The 27,802-nt window shown below is 35.4% G+C and overlaps 3 protein-coding genes across 9 annotated transcripts; 2 read left to right on the top strand and 1 right to left on the bottom strand.

The window, feature by feature from the left end:
* Positions 1 to 562: 562 nt before the first annotated feature.
* On the top strand, positions 563 to 13,857 carry LOC110647446 (dual specificity protein kinase YAK1 homolog). 4 transcript variants are annotated; one of them, XR_009147703.1, is made up of 19 exons: positions 581 to 1,340; positions 4,443 to 4,642; positions 5,757 to 5,910; positions 5,987 to 6,096; positions 6,244 to 6,313; positions 6,414 to 6,496; positions 6,589 to 6,667; positions 6,764 to 6,804; positions 7,399 to 7,521; positions 7,970 to 8,120; positions 8,304 to 8,418; positions 8,526 to 8,608; positions 8,727 to 8,801; positions 9,478 to 9,552; positions 9,745 to 10,553; positions 12,049 to 12,201; positions 12,664 to 12,962; positions 13,123 to 13,354; positions 13,531 to 13,857. XR_009147703.1 is itself a non-coding variant. In XM_058144355.1 (18 exons), exons 1-18 carry the CDS (start codon positions 1,194 to 1,196, stop codon positions 13,197 to 13,199), a joined length of 2,844 nt encoding a protein of 947 aa, XP_058000338.1. In that variant the 5' UTR covers positions 563 to 1,193; the 3' UTR covers positions 13,200 to 13,749. The 4 variants fall into 4 exon arrangements, 3 of the variants coding, with proteins under 3 accessions (XP_058000338.1, XP_058000339.1, XP_058000340.1); XM_058144355.1 differs by having other exon boundaries at positions 563 to 1,340; positions 13,123 to 13,749; XM_058144356.1 differs by lacking the exon at positions 13,123 to 13,354 and having other exon boundaries at positions 579 to 1,340.
* A 525-nt stretch (positions 13,858 to 14,382) lies between these two features.
* Positions 14,383 to 19,403, top strand: LOC110647448 (RNA polymerase sigma factor sigA). 2 transcript variants are annotated; one of them, XM_058144358.1, is made up of 10 exons: positions 14,383 to 14,500; positions 15,665 to 16,516; positions 16,832 to 17,030; positions 17,153 to 17,245; positions 17,700 to 17,828; positions 17,965 to 18,018; positions 18,105 to 18,182; positions 18,318 to 18,380; positions 18,470 to 18,582; positions 19,031 to 19,403. In XM_058144358.1, exons 2-10 carry the CDS (start codon positions 15,825 to 15,827, stop codon positions 19,137 to 19,139), a joined length of 1,530 nt encoding a protein of 509 aa, XP_058000341.1. In that variant the 5' UTR covers positions 14,383 to 14,500; positions 15,665 to 15,824; the 3' UTR covers positions 19,140 to 19,403. The 2 variants fall into 2 exon arrangements, with proteins under 2 accessions (XP_058000341.1, XP_021656961.2); XM_021801269.2 differs by lacking the exon at positions 14,383 to 14,500 and adding an exon at positions 14,520 to 14,735.
* A 473-nt stretch (positions 19,404 to 19,876) lies between these two features.
* On the bottom strand, positions 19,877 to 27,020 carry LOC110647445 (septin and tuftelin-interacting protein 1 homolog 1). 3 transcript variants are annotated; one of them, XM_058144353.1, is made up of 2 exons: positions 23,928 to 27,020; positions 19,877 to 20,127 (listed from the first exon to the last, which is right to left on the bottom strand). In XM_058144353.1, exon 1 carries the CDS (start codon positions 26,641 to 26,643, stop codon positions 24,043 to 24,045), a length of 2,601 nt encoding a protein of 866 aa, XP_058000336.1. In that variant the 5' UTR covers positions 26,644 to 27,020; the 3' UTR covers positions 19,877 to 20,127; positions 23,928 to 24,042. The 3 variants fall into 3 exon arrangements, with proteins under 3 accessions (XP_058000336.1, XP_058000335.1, XP_058000337.1); XM_058144352.1 differs by lacking the exon at positions 19,877 to 20,127 and adding an exon at positions 20,665 to 21,102; XM_058144354.1 differs by lacking the exon at positions 19,877 to 20,127 and adding an exon at positions 22,069 to 23,528.
* Between the last annotated feature and the right edge of the window lie 782 nt (positions 27,021 to 27,802).

Here is a 27,802-nt window from a genome sequence, read left to right as displayed (position 1 = left end):
GCTGGCCCAGGTCCTAGTGCCGGTTCGGCCCATAGGTTGGGTCGTGACATTTATAATAATATTTATAAAATTTTTTATATACTATATTTCAAACAAATAGAATTTTAATAATTTAAAGAATTATTAAAGTTTTAAAATATAAATGATTAATATTTTTTATATGTAAATTAATAATTAAAAAAATATAAAATTATATAAATTTAAATATTTTTTAGATAATAATAATTAAATTTAAAATAAATTTAAATAATTAATATTAAATTTTAATTGATATAAGATTGATTAAGTATTTCTCTAATATCCAACTAATTATCATCCCTAAGAGCGACTAATAGAGTAAATTTAATTAATTAATAACTAATGGCTAAAATCCATAATTTTTCTTGTATGAAATCTAATTGAATGGTGAAATATAGGAATTATAAATTAAGTGAATTTAAATTAAAGAAACAATAGAAAATACCTAAAAATTATTATAATATAATTAAAAAGAAAAAAAAAACGCAGTGCCTGCGGCTGTGTTATCATAAACAAACAAATCTTGAGAAACAAAGAACAATCCCCTTTTGGAGCAAAGTTATATATATACGTATAAAAGAATTTCACTCTCTCGCTAGCTCTCTCTCTCTAAGCCTCCCCTCTCTGTCTCTCTCTCTTTCTATACCGTCTCCAATCCTGTCTCTATTCATCCATTAATCTATTTTGTTCTTATTATATGTTACTTTTGTTTTTTTTATTTATATAAATTATTATCCTTAATTTTCATCCTTTTTATCCTCTCTTGTGATTAAAATCTTTTAGTAATTTTGATCTCTTTTTGTTTTCTTTTTTTTTTTTTCAATCTTTTTTGCTGGGTGTTTTAATCTATCAAGAGTCTATAGTGATCGCTTCATATCCAAATCCAATCCAACGCTGAATCTTGTTCATTTTCATGGATCGAGTAATGCGATTTTGTGCTTTTGACTTCATGTAAGTGAATGACAGAGATATGGGATTAGAATCTGTTGGTGGGTTCTTCCACTTCTTTGCTCCACCGCAATTGGGTATTCCAACTGGACTGTCCAATACCTGATCAATCCAATTTTCTGTTGGTGCTTCGTTTGTTGATTCATATACCAATGGAGCAATTCCAGATAGGAGTTTGATTATTGGGTTTTCTTTGCCCTTTTCGTTCTTTTCGATTTTGGGGGTTAATGGATGCGCTAAGCGCTAATGAAACGCAAGAATTGGAAGCGTCTTCACTACGGTGGCGGCCCAGGCAGCTAGCATTTGAGCCGTACACGCCGGGGACTGATCCTGCGCACAAGGCAGAAGCTTTGCGCGTCGTTGTGAGAAGGCCTGTGAGTGTTTTTTTCTGGTTATCTTTTGCTTTTTGATTTGTTTTATTTTATCTACTTGATTGGTTTGTTTTATTGCGATTCTTATGCTGGTTTGTGAGGTGTTGGGTTTCAGTTTGCATATTAAAATTTGAGCGTTTTTGTGTTCAGTATAAGAATTGGAAACTTAAAGATTTTGAATATGAATGGCATTAGATTGAGAGGCTTAGTAATAGAGTTTGGACTCGTTTTAGTTGAAGAATCCCATTCTATGTGGAATTGATGCCAACCCAATGGCAACAGCTTAGATGTCTATTGCATGATGTCTAAAACACAGATGTTGAGGAGGCAACTGTACATTTGATAACGATAGAAGAAAAAAAAAAAGAATAAATCCTATATGCAACTGATGGATTGCCTTCCTTGATGTGATTATGGTGCAAAGGCATTAAAGATTCAGCATTTGAAATTATAAAGCATGGTTATTAGCTTCAAGGAAGCCCTAGTGAAAAATGCCAACATATAGAGGCTATTTCATACAATTTTTGAATACGAGGGAAGGTGACTTAATGAACAAGATTGAATATCAGACCACATATTTCTATAGGTTCTTGATACAAGCTGTTACAACAAACCCTAATTTAGTAAGTTGTTTAAGTTAAAAAACATGAAAACAATAAATCTAGAGAAGCTAAGCATATACTGACTTATTTGGTTCATGTTTAGCATATGCTTATAGATGGAGGAGAGGAGAAAATCCACTATTAATAATAAAAGGTATAGTATAGGAAAGAGAATCTTGCAAACCCTAAATTTCTTTGAATCTGATTTACAAACATTCAAATGGAGAATTATGCAAAACCCTAATGTAAAAAGGGTTAGTGTGTGTGTGCCTATTTTAGAGGATGCTAAAACCTGAATCAGGGAGGATTTCCTTTGCGTACAAGGGAACAGGTTGGTTGGTTACAAGATCAGGTATTAATACAAACTGTTTACCAGCACCATAAATCTCATTGAAAATTCCATTGGTGTTATTTCTCTGAATTTATTGGATTAAGTTTTATGGCAAGCATGATCCTTAGAATTCAAGGCTCATATAACATAAACTATTTTAGAAAACAGAGGAAAAACTGTGCAAGTGAGTGTCGGGTACAATGCAGAGATTAGGCTAATTGAGGACCACAGCATATATGAGGATATGTATAGCCAAGCGCAGCGCAGTTTGTTTGAACTTGAGATTCAGTTCAGTTGAGGGAAAGTGAACTTGAGGCATAATGGAGGAGAGCAGAAAATTCATTAATAGTAATAGAAGGTATATCATTGGAAGAGGATCTTGCAAATCCAAAATAAGGAGATAATACTTTTAAAATCTGTAATATCATCTCTGGATCATGTTAGAATTTCAATAATGAGGAGGTAGAGAATAGATTGGGGCATTTTGAAAATGACTTTGAAGATTTTCAATAGGAAGTTCAAATTGATTGATTCAAATATTAAGGATATTTTTTTCCCGTGTGTATGAGGACAGGATAACGAGGTTGGAGGGCATTGGAGCACGGTGTTTTCTTGTAGGAATCATGGAGTGAAATGTGAGGAAGGAGAGGGAAAGAGAGACATGAGTGTGCAATTTTTTTTGCGTTACTTGTGTCTTTGGTTAGAGCGGAATGCAAAAATTTTTTTAAGATCATTAATTGGTTTGCCATTGACAGGATTTTTATGGTTCCACAGTGTTGCTTTGGGATTATCCATCTCTTAAAAAAAAAAAATCCTCCTGAAAAAATAAAGAGTAAAACGAATTGAATGGTCAGTGGATTATGATATACCTTGTTATAATTTCATGTTAGTAAAGAAATCATAGAAGTTCCAAGGGGAAATTGACTTCCATAGGATTACATTGAATCTTAGTTTTTGTTTACTATCTTGGGCTGCAGAGCTCCCTGCATATGTCTCAACATTTTTTTCTTGGTAGTTAGGCCTGGATTTTTTTTGGTTAACATTCTTGTAGTATTATATTGTTAGTTTTTGCTTTTTGGTTGTGAAGAAAATAAAGAAAGAAAAAGTGAATGAAAAGTTCTCCGAATTACAATTTTGACCTTTACCTTCTTGATACAAATATTATTAATAAAGGATATAGATGTATCTTTCTAACTCCTACACCAATTTTCTCCCCAATCTGGAGAGAATAAAAGTGATGGGCCCAAATGGAAAATATTTTGTTGTCTTCCCTCCATTTTTCTTCCTCCCCCCTCCCTCCCTCCACTTCTCAAACAGAGGAAAATAATGTTCCTTTATGATTTTCTAGGCTTTGTTGTCCCTTATTTCCAAACACAGCATAAGGTATTCTTTTATGTCTTTTTTATCCTTCTAGAGGCAAATAATAAGAGTGGTGGGAGAAATATTATGATGACTGGAGAAGCAGGGTTTTTCTGATCACCCATCCTCACTGTGCTAAACCTTGGGGTTTTAGTCCTTTTTGTCTTCAATTGAACATGTAGATGGATTAAATTAGGATCTGACCTGGGTTTGATAAAATCTGTAGGTTACTGATCTTTAATTTCCATTAAGTTCAATTTAAAAACTTGATGTTATTAAATATTCATTGTGATTGATACGTGATGATAAGGAAATTATAGCGAAATCCTTGTGGCAGCATACATATATTTTTTGAGACTTTACATGATGTCTAAATTTGCTTGGTCCATGATGTGTAACCTTATATATTGACTAGTACATACATGTTTGACATTATCCACAAATCATGTGGGTGGCTAGTATCAGATTCTGAACTAGGTACATGCCATCCAAAGTTCTTTAGTTATTGGGTCTGAAGAAACCAACATTGTCTACGGGAACAGAGATGTTGGGTTGGTGCTGCCAATTAGGGTGCATATAGTGATCCCATAATTTGACCACCTCTGTCACAGTTTGTGTGTACATCTGCCTTCTGGTTTGTGGCCTTTTATCGTTATGCCACAGTCCATTGAACATCTGTTTTATCTTTGAACTTGTCTACCTTCGTCATTCGCATTTATGACGACCTGTCTTACTTAATAAGTTGAAGCACTCCTGAGTTAAAATTGTTTGAAACAGATCTTTCTGCTAACTTATAGCTTTTAATTTGTGCAGTTGGTGGCAAGACTAACTAAAGACATAGTTGAGACATATCAAATATGCAATCCACAGTTCAAGTATTCTGAAGAATTAAATCCAAAAAGATATTTGACCAGCCCATCAATTGGAGTCCTGAATGATGGCCATGACAATGTGAATTCTGATCTGATTCTGACTGTAAATTTTGGATTGGTCAATCTAGAGTCACAGAGAAGGTTTGCTCATGATTGCCATTTTTATTTCCTCATGATTTTTCTCCTTTTCTCAAAATCATATTTTGTTGTGCTTGGTGTTGTACAATCTTGGTAGTTGAAAAGTTTAGGCTTGAAAAGTCGCTAGTTATTGGAGAAAATTAAGATTTGAGATTAACAAATGGGGTTTTAGGGACAGACTTGAAGGCGTGGTGCTTAGGTCAATCTAGACTAGCAAAATGATGGATAGTAGTTTAAATAATAGAAAATAGAACAAGAGTACATGAAGTTGAAGAAGAGCATGGAGAACCAGAAAAGAAAGAGAGAACAAAGTCAACCATGGTCTGTGAACAAGCTATCAAATATTCTTCCACACTGCAAATTGAGCCCCATATAAGCTTGATGAGTGTACTTGAAACCTGATTTATGTCTATGGTTTGTTTCTAAAGGCCAAAGCTTGAATATCACTGTAGATCTTTTACTTTATTAATAAATCTTTTTTTGAAGTTTGATGTAAGAAAGATTGTACAGTGCAATTAAATTGTAGTTAAATTTTGGGGATAATTATATTCAGCAGCTTGAACTTTTGGGATCATTACAATTGAGTTCAGCTTTAATATATTATAATATCAATCCTGAACTTTAGTAAACAGTTACAGTTAAACCCTTTTCAATCTTCTATTCTCAAAGTTCTGTTCATTTTTCCATAAAATCTTGAAAATTTGGGGGGGGGGGGGGGTGGGGGGGTGTGGTTTTGTTCTGTAGAAAACTAATGGCAATTCAAAATAAGTTTTTGAGTGCAGTTTTTTACAAATTTTATTTGCGAACTACAATTGAAAAGATTTGATCTTATATCTAAGACTTATCTCTTTCATAATGCTTAATTATTTCTTACAAACCATGTCTTAAATTGAAACTCAATTTATGGTGCTTAAACCATTAAAACAATTTTATCAATGAAAAAATTGGATTGAGAGGAATTTTGAAAAGAAATTCAGAAATGTTGAGTATTGAAAATCCAAACTAAAGGTTAGGTGATATTGTAATGTTTTAAAGAATGAGGTTAACTTTTAAGTAACTCTTTCTAAAATGTAATTTCAAGTTTTTTGATGACCTGCTGATTACATCACATTTGCAGATACATTGTCAAAGATGTTCTTGGCCATGGAACTTTTGGGCAGGTTGCTAAATGCTGGCTTGCAGAAACCAATAGTTTTGTTGCTGTGAAGATTATTAAAAATCAACCAGCTTACTATCAGCAAGCTTTAGTTGAAGTATCTATTTTGTCAACGGTAACTAAAAAATGACCTTCAATTGTATATCTCCCAATAATTATAATATTTGTACTGATGGTTTTACTCAATACAGTTAAACAAGAGGTATGATCCTGAAGATAAGCACCACATTGTTCGTATCTATGATTATTTTGTATTTCAGCGGCATTTGTGCATTTGCTTTGAATTGCTTGACACAAATCTGTAAGTTACAGTGACTACCTATATTTAGTCTCCTAGTATCTGTGCATTCAAGGGCCTGCATTGAAAATGCCATTGTTACCTTCATACATGCATTTGTTGTTTTTATTCCTTTGTGCAGCTTGTTCTTGACATTGTGAAGTTATTCAGGTATGAGCTTATCAAGATAAATCAATTCAGGGGCTTATCACTGAGCATTGTCCAATTGTTCTCTAAACAGGTAAGGGTATTTCTGTTTAGAAGTTGAAAGTTTCTATAATGCTGCATCATATTTGGAGTTACTCATATTCTTATTCCCTTTTCCAATGTGTCTCTGAAAGATTCTACGTGGCTTGGCTCTACTAAAGGATGCTGGGATAATTCATTGTGATTTGAAGCCTGAAAACATTCTTCTTTGCACAGGGTAAATTACTTTTCTTGATTTGTTTTGATCACAAACTCTATAATGAGTCTTTGTTTCTGTTCAATTCGAATTTTTGTACTTTGAAAAAACAGTGTGAAGGCAGCAGAAATTAAAATAATTGACTTTGGATCAGCATGCACGGAGGATCGAACTGTTTACTCCTACATCCAGGTGCACATTTATGTTTATTCCCAGGATTTTTTTTTATTTATTTTTTTATCATCACATGGAAGGCCTTGTAATTGCATACTTCTGTGTATTCTGCAGAGTCGTTACTACAGGTCACCTGAAGTCCTTCTTGGGTATCAGTATCCTTTTAAATCAAAGTATTGTTTTATTGTTTCCACTAATTGTTTCTCTGGTCGCATCTGTGTGGGTGGATGAGGACATATTTTTACTTTTAATTAATTTGGAAATAGTTTAAAGTTGCTAGCTCAAAAACTTTAGTGTGGGCACACATGCAGATATTTCTTCTGGGAATGTTCCACTGATACATCGATACAAGTTTGGTTTTTTGCTAGAAAGAAAGCAGATTTTGAACCTGAATTTGGATAGCAGCATCTGATCAATCCTTAACTCTAAGTTTAAGCATGAATTATGATTAAATTGCAGCTGCAGTTTCCAATTGTACTTCTATTACAATTCTTTTTCCCTTTTCATTTACTGGTAGGCAGATTTTTGTTAACATTTAAATGACTTGTAGTAATTATTATGTAATTTTTTAATTTTGGTGTGCAAAATTAGTTCAGTAAGTCAACATCAGATATTTTCCAGATTAATGGGTGTTTTGGATAATGACTCATGGTCTAATGTTCACGGGGTTTTAATTAAAAGCTGAATTTTCATTTCACTGTGACTACAATTTACTTTTTACAATGAAAAGCCGACCTTAGCCTTTCCAGATACACTACTGCTATTGACATGTGGTCCTTTGGGTGCATAGTTGCAGAACTGTTTCTAGGATTGCCGCTCTTCCCTGGAGCTTCAGAATTTGATCTTTTGAGGAGAATGATTGAAATACTTGGGTAAGTCTTTTTCTTTTCTGCTGGTAACTAAGAGCTAAAGTTTATTTGACATTTTCTTAAAGCTTCTTTTTTACTTAGTGAAATTCAGTAATGGGTTTTCCTTGTCTCTCCTGAATTACCTCATATCCCTTTTAATATCACTGAGTTTTTATGTTCGGAATTTGATATTTTGTTTCTTTTTTAATTATATTTGTATTGTCTACTTCATATCCTCTTTTCTCATTCCAATGTGAATTATGAAAGGTATTGATATGCTGTTTCTTGATTCGACAAACCATTTCCTTGTGTATCATTTTTTTAGTATTGCTATTGTGTATGTAGCTTTCTTCATTTTTTCTTTTATGTTGATGCTTTAAAGAATTTAGTTATTAAAATATGCGAGCAGCCAAAGGGGTATTCCTTAGCAATTGTTTTGAACAGTCTTTTATTTGTGGTTGTGTATTTGTAGTGGACAACCACCCGATTATCTGCTAAAGCAGGCTAAAAATACAAGCAAGTTCTTTAAGTGCGTTGGAAGTGTCCACAATGTAGACAATGGTGAAGTTTCCTTTGGTAGCAAAAATGCTTACCAAGCATTAACTGTGGAAGAATATGAAGCTGTAAGTATCCAAATTCTAGTTCCGGAAGTAAGAGGAAAATCAGCAGATAAATGAAAAATAAATAACTTCATATGATCTTCCTCTTCAGAGTTTAAAGACACGGCGTGTTTTTCTCATTTTACTCCTGTTCTTTGTTATGTATTACTTTATGCGTGTATCTGATGGATGCTTGTTTCTGCTCAGAGAGAGTTGAAAAAACCATCTATTGGAAAGGAGTATTTCCATCATATGAACCTTGAGGCAATTGTTACAAACTATCCTTACAGAAAGAATCTTCCACAGGAAGATATAATGAAAGGTTATTCTCATCTCTGTAGCATCTGATTCTATTCAACGAATTTCCTTAATATTTTTACGATCTTCTTGGAAGTGTCTAATTTCTGTTGTATAATTAACAAATAACAGAGAGTCAAATACGATTAGCTTTGATTGATTTCTTAAGAGGGCTTGTTGAGTTTGATCCTGCAAAGAGGTGGTCCCCTTTCCAGGTAATTGAACTTGCTCTAGTTATCAGCAATTTCATCACGTTGTAGACTTGATTTCTCCTGCAATACAATATAAATTTACAGCTGTGAATAATTGGAGCTAAAACTTAATTATCTGCAGGCTTCAAAACACCCTTTTGTAACAGGGGAGCCTTTCACCTGCCCCTACAAGCCTCCTCCAGAGACCCCTCGCATGGTAAGTAGATGATGAGTGTTGTATTCATCAACCCGTTGCTCCTGATGCTTGGAGTGACATTTGAAAAGGAGTTTTCCTGGACCAGCATAAGATTTCACTATTATTTGGGCTTGTTATTCTCCTGAATTAATACTTACTACTGATTAAGCACTTTCATTTGGTTTAATTTTGATACATTTTGCCCCCATTTTTTTATGTGTTATTTACTTCTTCCTATGGTTGACATTTTTCTTTCCCAAATAATTAAGAAATGTGAAAAAACCTTGTTGCAAATTGCAACATAGGTTGCATTTGATGCTTGACAACCTTGTTACATTTAATTGAAGATTGTCCCAACCTTGTTTCATTTAATTTTCAGGTCCCTTGTAAGATTGACATTTTTGTTTATATTTCTGGTTATCACTTCATCTTTGATTTTCAATCCAAGAAGTTAATTGTCAAGATTTAAAAAAAGAGGAAAAAAAAGACTAATTTGGCCTGAAAATTGTTTATGTTCACTTTCCTCCCTTTTCCTGCGCCCTTCTCCTATTCTTTATTGGATTAGGCTTTGTTACTGTATTATTGAGATACACGGTTATTCATGGGTTACTTGCATTGTGGGGGTTTAGGCTCTTGTTTTGCATTATTGTTATTCATTTGAAATGATACTGATCTCTTTGTCTTTCTATTTTCTTAGCCTGTTGCACAAAATTTTAAGGTGGACCATCACCCAGGCGGCGGGCATTGGTTTGCTGCTGGTCTCTCTCCTAATGTGAGCTTATTGCCCGTTTGAAATATTTAATGCTTTTAATTTTTTTAAGTAAAAGAGGAATTGAAAATTTCTGCAAATTTGTGATCATTGAGACGCTTACTATCTGAGTCTATTCAAATTTTTTATGCACAGAGATGCAGAATGAGAATAATGGGGAAAAAAAAACTTACAGCAATTTTATTTTGAATGCAGATTCCTGGTAGGACCAGAGTATCTCTTCATAACAGCCCACATTTTCAAGTGGTTCCCTATGGGCATGGTAATAGTTATGGCAGTATAGGAAGCCATGGTAGTTACAATGATGGCATTGGCCTTGGAAGTAGTTATGGGGATGGCAGTAATATGTTTGCATATTATTCACCAGTTGGTCCTTCTGGGATGAACATGCATGCACAGACTGGTCTGTCAATGCTTGGAAGCAGTCCAGATGCAAGACGTAGGTTTATTCAGTATTCACATCCAAATGGAATTGGTATGAGTCCATCAACAGGAAATTTTGCACCACTTCCCCTTGGCACCAGTCCCTCACAATTCACTCCACCAAGTTCCTATGGTCAAGTTTCCACTGGTTCTCCAGGACACTATGGTCCAACTTCACCTGCAAGAAGCAATAGTCATGGATCACCTTTAGGAAAAGTGGCTGCAGTTACCCAATTCAATAGAAGAAAATGTTGGGGGTATTCTGGAAGTTCTCAAGAGAGTATGCCATCTTTGCATTGGCAAGGACAATATGCTGATGGCACCAGTTCTACCCAACCTGAGGGAAATCCTTCAGTGCTTGGAAGTTCACCCTCACTTCGGCAGTCAAATTCTAGCACTGCAAATTGGATGCAGCAACATGGAGGTAGTGGAATTTCTGCGGGTCATTCTGCCATTCAGAACATGCCAGGCTCGTTCAAGCACTCTAGTATGCAATTCTCTCATAATGTAGGACCACCTCATGATAAGCCTGATACTAGCCTGTCATTGCCAGATCCAGGGGATTGGGATCCCAATTACAGGTATCCTATACAATTTTCATGTTGCAATGCAAACTTCAACCACATCAAATTTTCAGATTCATATTTGCCCGCAGACTTTTTTTATGCATCATAAATTAAAAATATGATTACAAATGGGGCAGAGAATTCGGTCAGTTTGGTTCTGAACTGAATCGAATTGGACAAACCAAATTACTGAATTCCCTAAAGAGAGGCACTGAACTTAACCATGAAGACGAGTACAACCTGTCCAAAACAAAATATTTTGAGTTCGTGCACAAAGGCAAAATGAAGCAAAACAGCAAGTTACACAGGCAAAACTGGGAGAGTCTGAAGCAAAACAAAGCAAAATGGCAAGGGGATAAGCAAAACAAAGTGAGAGAGACTAAAGCAAAAGAGTGTGAGAAGTGAGAGAGAGAGGGCGTCGGAGGGGTTGAGACTTGAGAGGCAGGTTGGGGGAGGTACAGCTGCACAACCAGGGAGGGAAAAGGGAGCTAGTGAGTGAGTAGTGACTTAGGGTTAGGTCTGCCTCCATTTTTCATTTTTTAGTGAAGTAAACGTGGGCTTGACCTGGGGTTTTTTAGAGTTTTTAGTAAATAACACGAGTCTAAACTGAAGTAAAATAACCAGGCCTTTTAAGCATAACAAGCCTAAACCCCTTGTAAATGCTGCCCACTAAATTCAGTTGGTTCGGTTTATTCGTTTTTTTGGGCGAAATAACTAAACTAAATTGAAAATCGAACTTCTTATAAAATCAGAACCAAACCAAACTGAAAAAACTGAATGCAAATGGTTCGGTTTGGTTTTTCAATTTTAATCGAATTCTTCTCAACCCTAGTCACAAATGAAAATGATGGATTCAACATGCATTTAGCTTAGTTTTTGGGGTTTCACACTGAATGGTTCTGGTTCTGGAGGTACTATTTGAGTTTACCATAGTAGCCATTTCTGACCCATTTATCAAATTTGATTTATTTATTTATTTTTGAAGACAAACGAGAGTTAATTGAAGATTGAATTTTTTGAAGTTTATTAGTACGGCATTGGTCAGGCGATGAAAGAAGAAAATGGTTAGGTTATCCTCAATTAATCTACACAAAATTGAGTGATTTAATGCCACAAGCTGGTAGAGAACCAATTTGATACTTGAATGATTTCGTCCTATACAATTCTGTTAGATTTAAGTCTTTTATGTCTGTTTCTTCTGCTTATGGATTTGTAATTTTCATCATCCACTTTTCAAAATTCATTAGTTATTCAGGAGAAACATGGTGCATTTATTTTTCCAATATAATAAAATTATTGCGCGATTGTACATCTAAGAGATTAGATGGTATATCTGCTGAGAGCATGTTCAATATGTGTTTTTGTAATTATTATTAACCATTGAAGTTCCAAAAGTTCCTGAGTGGTAATTTTGTGATGCTAATAGCCGTCTTACTTGGAATAACCAAGTAATTTAAAAGCCTTGTGCTTATTTAACTTGTTAGTATGGCATCCATTATTCATTTCTCAGTGATGAACTTCTTCTACAAGAGGATGGTTCAGATGTCAATTCCATAGGCATTGAGTTCAGCAAAGGCATGCGTCTTGGTTCAGGTGATTCATCGGTTGGTTTTGGAAGATCCTACTGGGCATCAAACCAAAGTTCGAATTCATTGATTCAGAGGTATACTCTGTATTCCCTTGAGTATATTTATACAGTTCATTTTCAATTGCACATAGCTGTGTTCATTTTATTGATTTAAAAAGTACAGGCTTATTCTCTCTCTCTCTCTCTCTCTCTCTCTCTCATATGTAATTGATGCAACATCATATTAATCACTTAATGTGTGAATGGATATGCACTGTGAATTTCAAGTATTTTAGATGAACCGAAGTCTTGGTTTATTTTTTTAAATGAACTTAGTGACAAAAGATGGAAGCTGTTGGTTGGATGATAGTTCCATAGGTAATGTTAAAATTTTAGTGTTGGTCATCTCTTATCTATTGGTTTGTTCAAAGTAGTGTTTGGGTGCCTTTTTACCTCCTCAAGTCATGTGTGGAAAGGTTGTGTATTCTTTTTTGGAGGAGGAAATGAGTGATGTTATATATACTGTTTTCTTACCATTTTGGATTTCACTTGTGTCAGACAAAATGGACCTATTCAAGCATTTACACACACTGAAGTGGGCAGCCCTCCTTCAGCTCATGATATGCATGCTGGATATGGCCGTCCAATGTCAAAGCCTTCTCACTTCATGCCTCATATCTCGCAAAATTCACCAAGTCGTTTGGGACAGCAATCTCTTCCACGCTTCAGTCATGGGAGATCTGCTGTTCGGGGTAGTGAATGGAATCATATCAAGGTCCAGCCCCCAGAACCCAATTTTAATTCTGGGGGGCCACTTTCTCCAGGAAATGGTTCACTCAATAATGGCATGCCATGGGGTACTTCTTTTAACATTGACATGTTACTTCTTCCTTTAGTTTCTCTTTTCCATTGTGTTTAATATTAATCTTGTAGGAGCAACATTAGCTGTACTACATAGTTTCTATGGGCAATAGGATAGGTTGATATGATTTTAACTCATATTACATTCTATTGTAGGGCGTAGGGCTAATTATCCTTTCACAAGCATTCCACCGGCATCCCGAGGGAGAAAAGACTACGGAAGGATTGCCTAGTTTTGGAATCAGCTTATTTTTTTTCCATGAAGGGTTTTGTTTTGAGTGTTGGAATGAAAGTTGTACTCGATAGTTCACCAGCCTAGTGGGCTGATGCTAAGAAAATCCTCACCCAGACATGTTCATTCATTGTGCTTGCATAAATATAATTCATGGTTGTGGTTTCTCCTGTCTTCTGATCATTGCACTTGCAAATGTTTCCATAAATCCCCCCGTCCTTCCCCTGTTTCTGAAATCACAATTCTGTGGTCCTTGCACTCTTTTTCCAGATTTTCAATTTAGTAATTTACATATATTACTAACCTATAGATTGCTTTTCATGTGTTTGAAGGAATCTGACCTGGTTATTGAAGCGTAATTTGCAGCTGCTGTGAAGAATTTCAGTCTCGAATCAAGGTCAAAGGTGAAAGCTCGAGTATACAGTAGGTCATATATTTTCTAGTTTACTTCTTGTGTTGACAAGTTGTATAGGTTGAACCTCATTCACTTGAGATATTCTTGTAAAACTTAATTACATGGTGGAATGGGGAGTGGTTATGTTTCGTTGACAGTTCCTTTGAAAATTTGTGAGCCCCAATGGTTTTTGGATCGTTTGAAATGTAAGGTAATAACTGACCATCCTCAAATACAGATGCATGCTATTTGCTTGACCTTCTAACATCAATTGCATCTGATGAAATTTCTGTTAAAAAAAATTATTGCAGAATGAAAGAGCTCGGCTCATTTTATATTTTAATGTTGAGTAATTTATTATGTATGTGATTTATGAGAAATTTTAGTAATCATGGGAGGCCTGACATGTATGTGAGGAATATTTTTTGAGAGGCAATCAATGGTATCTCATGATTTATAAATAAAATGAATAATTTAGATCAATATAAAAATAAAAATAAAAATAAAAATATTATTATTATTGGGTGAGAACAGACAATGGTAAAGAAAAAAAGAAAGAAAGGGTGCGTGTGTGAAGCACAGAGCTTGTTGAAGGGGTGATGTGTGGGTGGGATCCACCGTTCATCGATTTTCCCTCAGACTCAGGAGATGGAGTTGTATTGTATGCTTTGCTGCTGTGTGGCTATCAAACTATCAATTTCTAATTATATAAAAAAATCGTTATATATATAAAAATCTTTTTTTTTTTTTTTTTAAAGCCATAATAAGAACAAGAGAAGAGAGAGATGAGAAGGCGAAGAAATATGGAAGTGGCAAAATGGCAATCTCTGCACCACTCAAGGATGGACCCAATATCTCCTCCAGCCAATAGCATCTCTCCCTCCCATATCTCTACCCTTTTTGGACTTGTAAGCTTCCATTTCTCCTTGAATGAAAAATTTTTATTAAGACTATCATAAAAACTAAAAGATAAAGAATTTTTCTTTTTTTTCTTGAATGAGAAAAAAAATCATTCTAACACGCAAGACCGCAACAGAAAGGTTCCCACAGTTTTGCATTCTTCCTTTCTCCTCAACTGCTTACTCCTTACTTTGTAGTCTCCACCTCTTCTTCTACTACTAATAATAATACAGTTTGTTCCAGGTATGGCTTTCATAATTCGCGTTACTTCTTTGCCATTTTTTTTTTGGTCTTTTTTCTTGCAAGAATTAAGGTTGAATTGTTTGCTTCTCTTATGGGAATGTTTCACCAGTTCTGCTCTTTGTTTTTTCACTTTTTCTGTTCTTGTTCTTTTGGATACTTTTCTTGGGATCTTCTCCTTCTGTTGATAAACTCAAATTTGCGGGACAGTTTCGGACAGAGAAGAACTTGTATAACCCACAACCTTTCCAATACTGTTAACAATGAGAATAAGCGCCATTTTGTTATTATCATTTACTCTTATCTAATAAAGAAAACAAATTGGGTTTTTGCTGAAATTGGAATTAAAATCTAAAAAAGGTTGGAAATTGCCTGTTGAAGATATTAACATATGCTTTTCTTGCGACCCTTTAGTTCATGGTTTAACAACCTTGTCTCAGTCTATAGAATTTCACTTGATTTCGGGGACTATGCACAATTTTAAGCTGGTGAACTTTTTTTTTTCTGAGAAGTCAAGCTTGTTAACCTATTTGAGCTATGGTTCTATGAAAATTTCAAATATAGTTCTAATGATGCTAAACTCAGATCAAGGATTTAGATATATCATTTTAGTGTTGTACTGGTACTGATGGGATTTTGTGTGTGTAATTTTTCTTCTCATTCCTTGTTCTATAAAACATTTATTGTTCAAGAAACACAAAATTGACTTCAGGAGAGTTTTCTGGATATAAATCTCTTGCATCTGCATATGTGTTCCATGTGCTCTGACACTTTTGTCCATTATATGTGTATTGTATGAAATGTTCTTATGGCCAAACAACCTTATGCATCCATTTTCTTTTATTTCATGGTCTACTTGACTGGGTACTTTTCATTGTTTATTTGATTTAGATAAACAAGTCTAAGAATTCTCTCTTCTTTTTTATTACCAGAAGGCTAACAACGCGATCTTTGGGAGATTTAGTATACAACACATCCTTTTACGCTGACCTTAGTGAATTGAGAACAGTTGAAGAGCTGTAAACGAATTTTGCTTCATTAAGTAGGTTGAGATCTTGTAATGCTCATTGCACATACTTGAAAGGAAGACATATGATGGTCACTGCAGCAGTTGTCGGACTTAGTGCAGGAAAGAAATTCTTGAGTTCTACCTTTTATTATTCTGACCTTACAGAAAAGCTTTTCAATGTCAATGATAATGGATTAACCCACTACCAAATTGCTTCAACAAAGAATGTGATAGTTGCAAAAAAGTCATCAAATTATGGCCCCAGTTACCCATCATCCAATAGAAATACACAGTCTATTAAGGCTCTTAAAGAACATGTGGATACTGCCTCTGCTCCCTCAACTGCAGCAACACGGTTCAAGACATTCCATGACATAGAAGAGGATATTTCTGATCTCGACTATTCAGTGGAGGCACTTCTCTTGTTGCAGAAGTCAATGCTTGAGAAACAGTGGAATCTTTCGTTTGAGAGGACAGCCTCAAGTGATTCAACCAATAAAAAAAGTCAAAAGAAGATACCTGTCACTTGCTCTGGATTATCTGCTCGACAACGGAGAATAAATACTAGGAGGAAGAATCTGAGCCAAAGTAAATCCATAGTGCAAGCTAGTACATTTAAGCAGCTAAAATCAGCTGTCAGTCCTGAGCTGCTGCAGAATCGTTTGAAGGGTTATGTTAAGGGTGTAGTAAGTGAAGAGCTTCTCACGCATGCAGAAGTTGTATGCCTGTCAAGGATAATTAAAGCTGGTCTTTCCATGGAAGAACATAGATCCAGGTGAGACACACTGATTCTTCTTCGTATGCCTTGTTAAATTTCAAAGAGAAGTAGCTTTGCCATGCCAAAGACATTTTTTCTGTATGTGGAGAGACCTCAAAAGTGATCATAAAATGTAGAATTGAAGCAACGATACCCTGATTCAATAATAAATGGATCACAGGAGGTTTTGTTTCCTTCTTATTTTCATCTCAATGTTTTTTCTTTTTGAAATACTCCATTCTTCTCAAAAATCAAAGCTGCTTATTTTGGAAAGAAATTAAAGACATATGATCTTATTAATTATAAGTCGTCCATTTACATTGCAAATTCCAGGCTGAAGGAGAGATTAGGATGTGAGCCCTCTGATGCAGAACTCGCAACTTCCTTGAGGATCTCTCGTGCAGAGTTACAATCCAAATTGATAGCTTGTTCTTTGGCAAGAGAGAAACTAGCAATGAGCAATGTTCGTCTAGTTATGTCTATTGCTCAAAGATATGATAACATGGGCGCTGAAATGGCTGACCTTGTTCAGGTAACATTTTTTTTTTCTTATTTCTATCACGAAATATTTTTATCCTTGAATGCAAGTAACATTCCTTAGTCAGATCTGTTGGTACCCTCTTACATGTAAATTTTGTAATAATTCTCATGCAGGGAGGTTTGATTGGACTATTGCGTGGCATTGAGAAGTTTGATTCTTCAAAGGGGTTCAAAATTTCAACTTATGTTTATTGGTGGATACGTCAGGTGAGGCTGATATTTGCTTTTAGATTGGAATTTGTAAACAACTTAGCATTTGGCAACTGATAAATTACTTTTGCATACACATTCCCCAACAGATAATTGGAGAGAAACCATGTCTATTACAAGATCTTAATAACTTACACTCCAACTTATTACCTTCCCAGTCTTTTCTGTTTCTGCTAAATTGTTCACTTATTCTGCCCCTTCTGTTTATTAATGGCATATTAAAGGATGTGATAATGCAACATGTAAATTATTATATTTCCTCTCTTATTTTTCCTCCCAAATCTGGATTTTATGTCCCATGCATATCTAAACTGAGAAATGAGTCCAGGTGATATCTCTTACCTGAACACATTACTACAAATTTGTTTGTAATGTGTATTATTCTGTCTGTCTTGGTTTCAACAGGGATTGTGCAAAGCTAATGCATCTTTGTAGTTTCCTTCTGTTACAGGGTGTTTCAAGAGCATTAGTTGAGAATTCGAGAACCTTAAGACTGCCTAATCATTTACATGAAAGGTTAGGCTTAATACGAAATGCAAAAATCAGACTGGCAGAGAAAGGAGTAACTCCTTCAATTGATGTAAGTTTTTTTAGCAAATCAAAGCAAATTTATTCTCTCTTTTTTTGCTTGTGTACTAGAATATCAGTGTAATTTGCAATTCAACCAGTCTCAACGTATGGATTATCAATGTGTCTTATTTTGCTGTTATTTTCAGAGGATTGCAGAGTCCCTGAATATGTCCCAGAAAAAAGTTAGGAATGCGACAGAGGTATGAAATATTTTAAGATACTTCTTGCACATTATGCTTTTATTCTCTGTATGCTATTCCTTACCACAAAATGTCATTACATGCAGGCAATTAGCAAGGTCTTTTCACTTGATAGGGAAGCATTCCCCTCTTTGAATGGTCTCCCAGGAGAGACTCACCATAGTGTAAGTGAAGATCAACTTGGATTCTGCAAATTCATCTCAGAATATTATTTTTCACCCTTTTAGTTATTTGTGTCTATTTTGCTCGGGATTGAGTTCTCTTTCTTTCTTTCTTTCTTTCTTTTTTTTCTTTTAAAGTACGTTGCAGATAATTGCCTTGAGAACAACCCATGGCATGGAGTAGATGAATGGGCACTCAAGGTAAAAATAAAGCTCCTAATAGTGACAACTCCTTGTTTACGTTGAAGGCTATAGAAAGAAAATATTCATCTTTAATAATATATTTGCAGGAAGAAGTAAACAAGCTTATCAATGTGACTCTTCAAGAACGAGAAAGGGAGATTATAAGACTTTACTATGGTTTGGATAATGAATCCCTTACATGGGAGGACATTAGTAAGCGGTGAGTAGAAATAAAGAATTCCCTACTTCTCAGAAAATTGGCTGCACTGACTCTTTAGAAGCACCTTGATAGGTAGAGAATGGCACATTCTTCAGTTACACGAATCAGAAGCACCCTTTCGCTTTTATGCATATGAGAGTCTAAGACGTTGTATCCATTGGCAAACTCTTAGCTCTTTACTTAGAAAGCTATTTGGTTTTTTTGTGCATGATTTCAGTTTCTTTTGGAACAGTGTATGAACTGACTGACAGGGTCTGTTTATATCCTAAAAATTGAATCATGGTTATCTGTAGTGATAGCATCTGTGCTTTAGGGAATTACATAACGGGAAGGAACTTATTATTCCTTTAATGTATGAGGAATTACATGTTGTTCCTTCCTTTTTTTTTGAAAAAAAAATATATATGTACCATGTGAATTTAACAGTGGCACTGCAACATCTCTTCAGGATAGGTTTGTCCAGAGAGAGAATTCGACAAGTCGGGCTTGTTGCACTAGAGAAATTAAAACATGCTGCAAGGAAGAAGAAGCTGGAGGCCATGCTAGTGAAACATTGAATTGGTGCGTGCATGTTTCATTGAAACTCCAGAATATGACTGTATATGTACAGAAAGGAAAGATGTATCTTCCATTTCTTTTTTCAGAACAGAAACAACTATCGGAGATCATGTTTGTAAGGGCCTATAACCCCAAAACTTTCTGTAGAGTTGAGCATGCTGATTTAAGAGCTAGATGGAGCAAAAAATTTTCATGTATTTATCATATAATTTGATGGACAATCCGTGGATCTGAAATCAAAATTATTTAATTCTATTATGTACTATGATGATGGCAATGATCAACTGAGGGCTTCATCTTTAATCATTATTATTATCTCACATTAGATCTTATTCTAATGGTTCTTTAGCTTTAGTCATCTGGGATGGAAATATTTTGAGCATTTTTACATCCTATCTAAATTGAAATCACTGTTCATATCAGAGACAAGATAGAAGAAAGAAATCAGACTGTTGCATTCGTGTTTTCTTTTATTATATTAAATGGTTTTATTTTTATGGAATAATTTTTTATTCATTGGAAATAACATGTGATTTCTTTTAAAGAAGCTTATTCCAAATATGTGGAAATGAAACACAGTAATTTCACATATTTAACTATCATATCTCTCTTACTGTTGAGTCTGCAGCACTGGATTTTGCAGTACTAGTGCTATGTAACAGCCATGGAAGCTTTAAATGTGCGTCACAAGTTAATTCTCACATTCAACTTGCATATCTAATTTTCTAGCAAATCATATATATCAGTGCTTGATTTTATTTAATTCTCAGATTTACAACCTAAGCTATACTGAATACTGATAAATCAGATTAATCTCCTGAAATCGAGAAAACGAGACTCAAAAATCAGATTTTATTTAACACAGATTTCCTACGGTTCCTGTCTGTCCTACAGCAATTCACACTCTCTGCTGATGAGTCTCTCTTGTTATTCTCAAACATTCACAAGCCTTGAATAATAAACTAGTAGATCAAGATCCCATTGTCCCTAGTGACAAAGCAAAAATGTAGTGTTGGTTAGTAATTAGCAGACCACAACGGAGCCTACGAGAATGTATTTTTTGGTTCATTATCAAATTGATCTTTTATTTATTACATTCTATTACATTCACTTATCTCATATTTAAGCTGAAGATAGTAGTTAAGAAGTTCTTGTGCCTAAAATTGATTGGAGGACTTGAGTTGGTTTAACTTTTGGATATGGCGGATAGCAGATACACATCTAAGCAAGTAAACCTATCAAAATTGCACCTAATAGCTGATAAAATCATCTGTTAGCAGCAATTTATATTAATTCTATTTTAAGAATTATTTTTCATTAATAATTAGCTAATTTAATTTCATTTTTTTATTTAAACTATATTACTCTTTTAAAATTTATTAATTACCAAATTTTTTATCTTAAATTAATTTTTTTAATAATAAAATTATTTAAAATCACATGAAATAATAGATAAATATAAAACTAAAATAAATAATGATTAAATTAATTATAATGCTCATTCTTATATGATAAAAATATGTATATATATAAAAATAATATTTTTATTAAAAAATTATAATATATTTTTATTTATATTGTATAATAAATTAATAATTATATAATATTTATTCTTAGACAAAGTTTTAATAAATGTTTAAGAGGAGTCTCTTTCCGTTCCCGATCCGCCTGCGCTATAAATATTTACTAGCTCAGATAACCAAACTTCAGCTATAAATATTTCCTAGCTCAGATAACCAAACTTCAGGGTTAGTTAAGCCTGAATAAAAGCCAGATGCAGGTATTTCTTTAGCTATATACACAGTAAATGGTTGAATATCTGCCATAACCCGTTTTTCCCCCTCAATCTCTGGGACGCAATGCGAGTCACGATGGAGAGTGGATTGAGGAAGCAGCACCAAAAATGTGTTCACCGGCCGGTCCTTTCCCCTCTACAGGAAAAAGAGGTTTTTACCGCCATCTCTATACACGAGGAGGAATCAAAGTCACAACAATAGTTAGTTTCAATCTAAACTCTTTAAAAAAAAAAAAAATCTAAGAATACAAAGCTAGATTAAGCAACAAAGCCCTAACTTCTCATCAACAGCATCTAAATTAGCAGCACTCATAAACCACTGGAAGTTAGATATTGGAGGAAACTAAATCATATGATTTGGGCTCTTAGTTAGTGAGCAAATGCAAATGGTTTAGCTTCCTCCAACTCTCCCTTTCAGGATCCATGGCATCTTTCTCGCAATAATGTTATAGTGATTTCACAAACCATCGAAGGTAAAATATTGGAGGAAACGAAAGCAAATATGATAAATGGTTTGGGTTCCTCCAACTCTTACTTTCAAGATATGTGCACGGCCATTGGCCAAAGCTTGAACTGCTTCTTGCAATGAAGATTCTATTTATAGAGATAAATATGCTGCTAACGGGCACATATTTGTTTAGGAAGAATACCATGTGCAATTCCTGAAGCCATCTCATGCATATTTTCCACTAGTCATGAGAGGCGTGTGTGAGAGATTCCATTTGGAGGCTATTGCTACGAGATGCAAGTATCAATAGATGTGAAATTTGAGTGTGGGGACAATAAGTGAAAAGTGTAAAAAGGTAATTAGATTCATAAATCTGAGAGATAGAATTGAATGTATATAAATTCTAATGGTGAAAAACACACACACATATATCGTAGAACAACCCCTATTTGGAGCTCGTGTGAAGGGCAGTTCTATGATTGAACCGACAAGTGTCCTGCCCTGGCCCGAGGACGAGTCAAAATGAGTGGTTTTGAAGAACAATGTTGTCACAATGGGATAATGTTAAAGAATGGTAAATGTCTGTCTCAACAGCAATATTTTTGAATGTTAAAAGAAGAATGCGGGTTTGATCCATATGTGTTTGCAAGGGAAGGAACCTTTCTCACAGATTATTGCTACCAACTTTTTCGAAGGCTATGGTTTTTCTTTTCTTTTTTCTCTAAAATAGAGAGATGATGTGTTCAATCAAGTGAAAAGCAAAGGTACAAAACCGAAGGAGGCCTATCACCTAGCCTGAACAATTAGCAGATACAAAGTAAAAATAAAGAGACTACCGAGTCAGGGCAATTCTTGCCACATGATGGGCAGCCCAGTTTACCTCTCGCCTAATGAATTTAAAAGGAACAAACCAGAAAACAGCTATAGATACAACTATCATCATCAATGATGATTTCAATGGATTGCAAAGGAGGAACTCTCCTAGCCGCAGCTTCAAATGATAGAGCATCACCTTCGAAGATTACTCTCTGCAGACCATGGTCCTTAGCAGTCAACACAGCTTCCATCAAGCCCAATGCTTCCAAGACTAGAGGATCAACTTGATCAGGCACCCTCTTACATCCTTCAAACGATACAGCACCTGTTGTCCTTGGCCACGAATCCAGTTTCACCACATCTCTCCGCTAGATTGGTCGCTGCATCAAAACTAATTTTAACAACACTCAACTCAGGGTGGACCAGGAGGTCATGTTCCCAGTACGAACCAGTGTTTTCCCCTCGACAGCAATCATTCTGGGTCCTAGGAGCCTGGAGATAATCCTCATACAGCCTTTGAGCTTAGATTAAGAATCTCCACATCTGACCAATCTTTACCTGAAAGAAAAATTCGTTCCAGGCTATCCAGAGGAACCACAAAATGTAAAGTGCCCAGTTATTCATCCCCCAACTATCTTGATGGTTCTATAACCAGTTCGAGATGCTAATCCAAACCTCCATCGGGTAGTTACCTTCTAACCTATCAATTCTGAAGTTGAGAGGGAGAGAAACCACACTTGGCACTCCAAGTCACAGTGACACAGAGCATGCAAGAGAGGAGAGGACATACATTTTCCAAATAATTTATATTGGCCGAGAAGGTCACCGGATTCATAAAGAAATTACTTCTGATCAGGAGGTCTGTAGTCTGTACAGTTTAAGATTATGTTGAATAGTGTCTTTGTTTTCAAGTTGTTGAAATATCAATTAGTCCAAGATTAGTCCAATAGCATAGGTATTCAATAGTACATGGTCCACAGAGTAATTAATAATTACAGCATATATACTCCATCTTGTTCTTCCATAAGACAGAGTAGTAGTACCAAGCATGAAGCCTTCATGCATATTTCCCAATTTGTATCTATTCAAGACTTAAAATAATAAATAGGCCACCAATTTATACCTTTCGAAGGCAACAGATTTGTGCACCAAATTTCTACCTATCCTATTTCCACCTCATCCTTTTATCACCAGAGACAAAATCAATTATGAAAGAGGCAGCTTTCGTACTGTTTGTTAAACCATAACATATTTTAGAAATTGGCAGCTATACACCTCCGCCAAGTGAACAAATTTCTCTCCCTGGCCCAGTTCAGGACTTCAGGGTCACTAAAACAAATTGGTAGCACAAAGAAAGTGAGGATGAAGGAAAAAGAAATAGGAGCAACAATTGATAACCAAAAATTTAAGCCAAAAAGAAGGGGAAATTATGATAAAAGAAAGGAGGGGGGAAAAGAAAGTTTGAAAATATACCAAGTACTCAAAGCATAAAGCAAAACAATATTCAATGCAAGGTAGATGAAGAGGAAAAAAAATAAGATCATTAATAGAATCATGGCAAAACATTTTTACAAGAATAGCTAACAAGGAAATACAAGTGTAAATAAGTGAGCAGCAGCAATGCATAATAACTAAGGTAATGACTACAAAATGATTTCAAATTATCATTTCTTAAAACAAATAGTCCTGTCCATCACAGACAAGATGAAGGAATATGGAAAAACTGACCTTTTAACTACGATTATTTGTTTGCATGATGCATCAGACCCTATTTTATCCGAAGGACTGCTTTTTCCGCCTGTAGTTGCTCCACATCCCAGCAGCTCCACAGAGGCTCTAAAAATCAGCGTCTCTTCATAAGAGAACTGTTATGCATCTCTAGCAACTTATCAAGGTTCGTCAGGAACCAATCTTCCTCCTTCTGGGCATACAACCTTTGATGCACAGAGTCCACATATATGCTTATGCTACCATAGCCATAAATCTGGTGACCATTGTATGTCCTGCCAGGTTTAGGCTTAAATAGCAAGCCATGATGTTGTGCATGAGCCTCAACAACTTCTTTCAAAGTCATCTCAAGACCACCACCCACACCATCTGACTGGACTGTGCTTCCCACACCCATTGCAGGTTGCTGTTGAGCATGTGCTGCAGCTCTCTGCTGAGCCTCAAACTGCTTTTGCTCTAGTGCCCTAAAATAACTAAGATTCTCCCTCAAGCCAGGTTGGACGACTTCCATACCTTCAATAGCCCGATCAATCATGTTGAGGCCAAGAGTAAATTGATACCGAATATTTTCATGGGCCTGAAGCTCCGGTGGGAGGAGTCCCTTCCAACCAGTATACCATTTATGAACCTCCTGTAAGTTTGGATTTGAACACAACCAATGATATAGAATCTGCAGCCACTTGACAAAGAAAAATCTTTCCATCAAATCAACCATGAGATGAATTGGAATTGCAGAAGCCCATGACATGACCCAATAGAATTGATCAAGCTTCTGATCAGCTGGATTTATTTGGAACTCTTGCAGTGCAACCTCCAACTTAGGAACTATAAATTTGCGCATAAGATTTTCCCAACTGGCTGAATCAAACACAGTTTTCCAAGGCGACAATATAGCATAAGCAGATGCATCACTAGGATGCCAAGCACCAAGAACCATAGATAACTTCATACGTATCTTCTCGTACAAATACTCCAATCTCTGTCCCAACTGCGGCAGCCATGGATGCACCCAAACATGTATTGGAACAGTTTCCCGACGAGGGTCCCATAAGTCCACAGCACTAGACAATTTCGGCAAGATTACGTTATCTAATATGCTCTGGATAACTGATGCAGGTAACAACTTTTCCCATGACTCAAAAAATCTGAGCATCGGTTCAGGATCCCTAGGTTCCCAAGTATTAATACCAGCTATTCTTACAGCAGGTAAAACTACTTCAGATACTAATTGCGTATATGGTGTGGCTACATCCCAAATATCATTACTTTCCTCACCTTGCAGAACATTCTTCCACAATTCCACAAGTTCCAGTCCATGCAATTGATTCCTGAGAGGATCCCATCCCTGAAATACTCTAATAAACAAAGGAAAAGCAAATGAACAAGCAATGCTAGACAAGTTGCAAAGCTTGTAATCATCTGCAAATTTCCTTCGCAGGTCAGCAAAACAATTTGCTAAAAAATCCAAGGTCAAGGTTCCAGAGGAATTCTGTTCCTCAATATGGCTCAACATACTCATGATTTCCTCCATGTTATCCAATTGTTTCTTCTGACGTGCAGCGTCCGTTTCCAACCTCTCCTTGTCCTCCTGCAAGCTAATAGCTGTCTCCCTCTCGTTTCTCAAATCTCTATCAATCTTCTGAATGTCCAACTCTGCCAAGTCCACGATCAACCTCACATTATGCTGAAGTTCTGGCATTGGAATATCATTTTCTATTGCCTTCTCTTCTGCATTCAGATTCTCCAAATTTGTCAGCACTCTCACTTGAGGCCCTCGCATATCAAGCACCTTCTGTACAACCTCAAAACCTTGTTCTTCCTTCTTTGCCAACAACTCCTCTGCTGTTGTATACTCCTCTTGCTTCTTCTTCCTCCCCTTCATCCAGAGCCTCTCCTTTGCTCTCCCCACAGTCTGACTCTGGCTCTGGCTTTGGGCCACACTCTTAATCTCCTCCAGCTGAGGCACCTTAGCTGAAGTTTCTTTAAAATCGTTGAAACCCATTCCCATATTCTTAGGCCTCATCTTCGCTTCAATTGGGGCCACAATCCCTTGCTGATTCTTCCCTAATCCACCTCCCTTATACCCCATTTTCTCTAACAGTCTCATCCCAATCCCTTTAGTATGCCTCTCAAACTCCCCAACACTCCCAGTTCCGACTTCCCTCTTTTTGCCTCCTTGCTTTTCGTTCCTTTCCAGTCTCTGCCGCTCCCTCCTTTGTGCCCCCTCTTTGATCCTCCTACCAAACTCGGTAGGCAAAAAATTATCCTCATCCTGATCATCATCATCCTCAAACCCCTGACTTTTTTTAACCACATTATTGCTATTATTAAATCCCAGACCCGACCCTGAACCTGACCCTAACCCAGGCCTGTCATTATCTTCGGCAAACATATCATCAACATTCTCTTCTTTCGAATTCTTGTCAATTTCTTGGTTAGGCATCACGGTACCTGTAGAGACGAAATTGACGGGCTTAGTAAGGTCAGGCTTCCGGCCAAAATCACGGTCTTTTCTCCGCTTTCGCGAGGAAGATAAGCCGTTGCCGTCTTCGTCATCGGAATCGGAATAGTCGGCGAAGACCCCATACAGAACATCATCCTTGGTTTGCTTGCGCTTCTCTTTGCGACTCCGGTAGAAGAACTCGCCGTTTATCCATTGGCCGTCTTCGAAGTCGTTCTCCATGCCAAATCTCTCCATCTCCTGATAATCGTCCATCTTGAATTTGATCTCTAGCTCTCTCTTGCTCAGTCTTTACTCCTCAAATCTGGAAAATTAATAAAAGAAAGCAGTAAAACCCTAGAATGTAGTGCATAGTACAGAAGGAAAATTTTGGTGGTATCTTCAGAGAGGACTCTCGACGAGAATTCAGCGCTCCGAATGATGCCGGACTTGGGTAGGAAGTTTTAATCCGGTACGGCCCGAATGGAGCCTGATTTGATAAATGTTCAGATTTTTAAGAACTAAAATTAATCTAATTTTTAAATCCCAGGTAGAGTCCGATTTGATCGGAATAATTAATTTATACAATTATTATAATTTTGATAAATGCGAATTTTAGTTTGATGCAAATATTTTTATAGTTTGGTTTGGTGTAGCAGATCTCGTGAAGGGTTTTTTTTTTTCTTGTGATGGATTTTCTTTTTTATGTGATTTGTGTGTTCTTGGCATGATGTGTTCGAATGCAGGTTCTCGGCGTTGGAGAAGACTATAATATAAATTCTTCATTTTTCATTATTCTAAAACTTGAAAATTTTTTTATTATTCTTGATATATAAAATACCTTAATAATTAATTTATTGTTTATAATAAAATTGATCAATTATATAATAAAAACTTAAAATACTTGATAAAAATATGAATTAAATTTTAATTTCTTCAACATAATAGCTCAACAGTTATCTAAAATCTAAAATTATAAATTTATAATATCCTGAAATTAAAGAAAAAAAATCATTTATTATAATTCAATATTTCAAATAGTAAGAGTAGCAATAGAAGTATTTACTAATAGTTTTTTCATTATATAAACATTAAAAAATAAATTGGACGATCCTATAAATAATTGACAATTTATTTTTTAACAAATTTATATTGTTAATTTATTTTAATTTATTAAATTATTTAATGAAATGTATCTATCTATATAAAGCAAATAGGTGTTTTCTTGATGCTACACATAAAATTTTAAAGTTATCACATTTATGTCAATTGATAATTTTTAATTGAATTTATTGAATTTTTTTTATTTGTTCAACAATTCTAACATATAATTATTATGAAATTTAATTTTTTAAATATAATTCTTAGTTAATTTAATCTTTTAAATTTAAATAATATATATATATATATATATATATATATATAAATATATAAT

The sequence above is a fragment of the Hevea brasiliensis genome, chromosome 3 (assembly GCF_030052815.1).
Source record: "Hevea brasiliensis isolate MT/VB/25A 57/8 chromosome 3, ASM3005281v1, whole genome shotgun sequence".
Taxonomy (NCBI): domain Eukaryota; kingdom Viridiplantae; phylum Streptophyta; class Magnoliopsida; order Malpighiales; family Euphorbiaceae; genus Hevea; species Hevea brasiliensis.
Note: the sequence above shows the minus strand (reverse complement) of the source record. Positions and strands in the feature narration are given on the sequence as shown.

What these genes read in the sequence shown, in the direction of transcription:
- LOC110647446 (XM_058144355.1), top strand. Translation starts at nt 1,194, where the DNA reads ATGGATGCGCTAAGCGCTAATGAAACGCAAGAATTGGAAGCGTCTTCA. An exon ending in GCGTCGTTGTGAGAAGGCCT is followed by an intron (nt 1,341 to 4,442) that starts GTGAGTGTTTTT and finishes TAATTTGTGCAG; the next exon opens with TTGGTGGCAAGACTAACTAA. An exon ending in CTCCAGAGACCCCTCGCATG is followed by an intron (nt 8,802 to 9,477) that starts GTAAGTAGATGA and finishes CTATTTTCTTAG; the next exon opens with CCTGTTGCACAAAATTTTAA.
- LOC110647448 (XM_058144358.1), top strand. Translation starts at nt 15,825, where the DNA reads ATGATGGTCACTGCAGCAGTTGTCGGACTTAGTGCAGGAAAGAAATTC. An exon ending in ATGGAAGAACATAGATCCAG is followed by an intron (nt 16,517 to 16,831) that starts GTGAGACACACT and finishes TGCAAATTCCAG; the next exon opens with GCTGAAGGAGAGATTAGGAT. An exon ending in TTTATTGGTGGATACGTCAG is followed by an intron (nt 17,246 to 17,699) that starts GTGAGGCTGATA and finishes CTTCTGTTACAG; the next exon opens with GGTGTTTCAAGAGCATTAGT.
- LOC110647445 (XM_058144353.1), bottom strand. Translation starts at nt 26,643, where the DNA reads ATGGACGATTATCAGGAGATGGAGAGATTTGGCATGGAGAACGACTTC.